Raw genomic sequence first — 3682 nt, 5'->3', positions numbered from 1 at the left:
TATTATGGAAGATATATAGTAGAATGAACCACTTGCTAGGTTGGAAAATCTTGAGGAAGAACTTTGAGAAACAAACCCTCTACCACATGTAACTACCACAGACTGAACATGGATATAGAGAGAAGTGTGGCATAGAACTACTGCTTTTGAGATGTTGAAGAGAACTCTCCATGCCCAACCTGATCCTGTTTTCCCTCCCAGCATCTCCCTAATTCAGAGGGTGTCAATGGTTGGTACTTTCTGTTGTATGAGACTCACTTAGGTTTACCAGACAGCCTGGCCTTACCTACCATTCACCAAGGGGCCAGAATCCATATATTGTGATGTCAGAGTCCATGGTTGCCATGATTGGGTATGGCAGACGTTGCTGAAAAAATCACAATTTATGGGTGTGGCATCCATTGTTCACAGGGTATAAAAGTCGGCTACTTGGCCCTCTGGGCCAGACCCTTGTGAGAGTTCACAATGGAGAAAGTTAATAAATTGCAAGAGGGTACTGAAGATACAGAATCATGGACTTCTCATATCAACCTAACAAAGAAGAGCAAGATTTTCCTAAAGCCCATATCTTGGGGTTCTGATAAGAACTGCACTGAATACACTTGCAGAGGTGATCAAGTAAGTTAACCCAACCTAAGTAAGGTCTCTTTTCTCCATCAATGCCTCTTCTCCTGGAAAACCTACCCTTGCTTGGCCTATCTTAAATTTTCTGTTCAACCCACACACTAGAAAGTCTTGCTTCCTGACTCATTTCTAGTATCCAATAACACACTGTCCTGTCCTTTCAGACTGTACAGGTCCTAAGAAGGGTAAAAGGAAGTCCCAAAAAGAGAACTAAGGTGAAGAAATGGAAAAACCATACCATTCCTATGTGGAGACCTAAGGAGGAAAGTGGAGAAATACCAAGCTCTGGAAAAAAGAAGAAAAAGAAGAAAAAATCCAAACATGAAAGAAACAAAATGCTACAGGACAAGCTGAAGATGCTGTGGGATCAATATACTTATCTACAGAATGAGATGAATATACTGTGGAATCAATATGATCAGCTGCATGATAAAGTGAAGACACGGGGTCACCATGATAACCAGATGCAAGAGGACACAAATATAACACATGATCAAAACCACAAGTTCAAAGAGTTGGTGATCCCACAATTTGATCAAGACAAACAAGTGAAAGAGGAGAAGATCAGGAATTACTATCAAGGCAAACACATAAAGGAGGATAAGATCACACTAAGCCATGACCGGCAGGTACAAGAGGAAACAATCACACATTTTGAACAAAATAAGCAAGAGGAGAGGATGACAGAATTTAATCAAGACGAGCAAGTGAAAGAAGAGATGGACAGACACTACAATCAAGACAGGCACATGAAGGAAGATTGGTTCACACGACTCAGTCATGACCAGCATGTACAAGAGGAAATAATCACACATTTTGACCAAAATAAGCAAGAGAAGATCACACAATTTGATCAAGCCAAACGAGTGAAAGAAGAGATGAACAGACACTATAATCAAGAAAGACATGTAAAGGAGGATTGGTTCACTCTACTCAGTCATGACCACCAAGGACGAGAGGACATGACTACACATTTTGACGAAAATGAGCAAGAAGAGAGGATCACACAATTTGATCAAGACAAAGAAGTGAAAGAAGACATGGTCAGAAACTACTATCAAGACAGATATGTAAAGGAGGATAGGTTCACACTACACAGTTATGGCCAGCAAATAGAAGAGGAAATGATCACACACTATGACCAAAATAAGCAAGAGGAGAGGAACACACGATTTGATCAAGACAAACAACTGAAAGAAGAGATGATCTGGTGCTACTATCAGGACAGACACATAATGGAAGATAGGTTCATACTACTCAGTCATGACCAAGTTGAAGAGAACATGATCACACACTTTGACCAAAATAAGCAAGATGAGAGGATCACACAATTTGGTCAAGACAAAAAAATGAAAGAAGAGATGATCAGGCGCTACTATCAAGACAGACACTTAAACCAGGATAGGTTCATACTATGCAGTTATGACCAGCAAGTACAAGAGGAAATTATTACACACTTTGACCAAAATAAGCAAGTGCAGAGGATCACACAATTTGATCAAGACAAACAAGTGAATGAAGAAATGATCAGACACTACTATCAAGACAGACACAGAATGGAGGAAACGTTCATACTACTCAGTCATGACCAACAAATACAAAAGGAAATGATGACACACTATGACCGAAGTAAGCAAGAGGAGAGGATCATGCAATTTGACCAAGACAATCAAGTGAATGAAGAGATGATAAGACACTACTACCAAGACAGACACATAACGGAGGATAGGTTCTTACTGCTCAGTCATGCCCAGCAAGTACAAGGGGATGTGATCACACACTTTGATCGAAATAAACAAGATGAGAGGATCACACAATTTGATCGAGATAATCAAGTGAAAGACGAGAGGGTCACACTTTGCTTTCCACACAAGAGGGTGGACAAAGAGAGAATCACCTTCTGCTCTCCAGAGAAGCTGGTTAATGAGGAGATGCCCATCCCCTTCTATCCACACATGCACCTGAACGGAATGATAAATATTCTGCAACTACAACAACTAGTGCCAGGAGGATATATACACCAACCTAGCACAGGAACAAATATCCACAGCTGGCTCAATCACCTTCACTGTTGGCATCAATAGTCTTAAATCCCAGTGCACAGCCAGTGACATCAGACATATAGTCATCAAACTGTTTTAAAATGCCTAATTACAATACATTGAATACTTCAATGATATTCACTGAGAACTGTGAAAATAAATCCATTATAATGGAAAGTAATTGCATCTCTGTAATTCGCCATGGGTCTCTGGTGTTAGAACTGGGAGGGCAGAAGGGTGGATGGGGATTGGGGGTTGGGGGTAGAGGGAGGAAGACAGACTCTGTTTCCTACATAGCTGGAGGTCAGAAAAGCAAATGTATACTCAGACACTGGAGAATATGAAAAGAACATCAAGATATACCTTGCTCTTTGTTCTACAGAAAAGAATAAAGGGCTTATATTTCTACCTATGTGCTTTGGATGGGGGTAGGCAGGACCTTGGTTCAGGTTGTAGATTAACACAACATGTGGGAAACATATGTTGTAATGGCTGTATCATATCTGCAAAGAGAAAACACCCTGTTTGATGACAATGTCCTTGGGTCTTTGCTATAGTTTCTCATGACTTAATCAAGGAAAAGCCTTTAAAAAGAACACTTATCATCTTATAGGAAGCTACCAATACTACCAAAAATAAAATAGTGGTTATTGGAAGATGAGGCAGGCAAACAGATCGAATTTTATCAAACCAGGATACTTCTTGATTTAGAATATGTACTGAAGGGGCTGGGGATTTAGCTCAGTGGTAGAGCGCTTACCTAGGAAGCGCAAGGCCCTGGGTTCGGTCCCCAGCTCCGAAAAAAAGAACCAAAAAAAAAAAAAAGCGCTTACCTAGAATATGTACTGAAAACCCATCCCTTTTCATAATACTCTTGTCAGCCTAGGACACTTAACTGCAAGTGCTAAGAACATACACTGAAAACAAAACAAAACAATACAATTTAGTGAAATATTTGTCACTTAAAAACCTTCACTGTCATTAAGCAGAACATATCACCTCATTTCATACTGTTG

General features: G+C 40.1%; 1 protein-coding gene across 1 annotated transcript; it reads left to right on the top strand.

Moving 5' to 3' along the window:
• The first annotated feature begins 464 nt into the window (after window positions 1–464).
• On the top strand, window positions 465–2819 carry 4933436I01Rikl (RIKEN cDNA 4933436I01 gene like). The gene is made up of 2 exons (XM_017602207.3): window positions 465–618; window positions 789–2819. The coding sequence occupies exons 1-2, from the start codon at window positions 466–468 to the stop codon at window positions 2706–2708; spliced, it is 2073 nt and encodes a 690-aa protein (XP_017457696.2). The 5' UTR covers window position 465; the 3' UTR covers window positions 2709–2819.
• Window positions 2820–3682: the final 863 nt, after the last annotated feature.

Source organism: Rattus norvegicus, chromosome X (genome assembly GCF_036323735.1).
Source record: "Rattus norvegicus strain BN/NHsdMcwi chromosome X, GRCr8, whole genome shotgun sequence".
In the NCBI taxonomy this organism is placed as follows: domain Eukaryota; kingdom Metazoa; phylum Chordata; class Mammalia; order Rodentia; family Muridae; genus Rattus; species Rattus norvegicus.
The sequence above is the reverse complement of the archived record's forward strand: the minus strand, read 5'-3'. Positions and strand labels throughout refer to the sequence as shown.

Coding starts and splice junctions, on each gene's coding strand:
- 4933436I01Rikl (XM_017602207.3), top strand. CDS start 466: ATGGAGAAAGTTAATAAATTGCAAGAGGGTACTGAAGATACAGAATCA. Junction 619..788: donor ACACTTGCAGAGGTGATCAA/GTAAGTTAACCC, acceptor CTGTCCTTTCAG/ACTGTACAGGTCCTAAGAAG.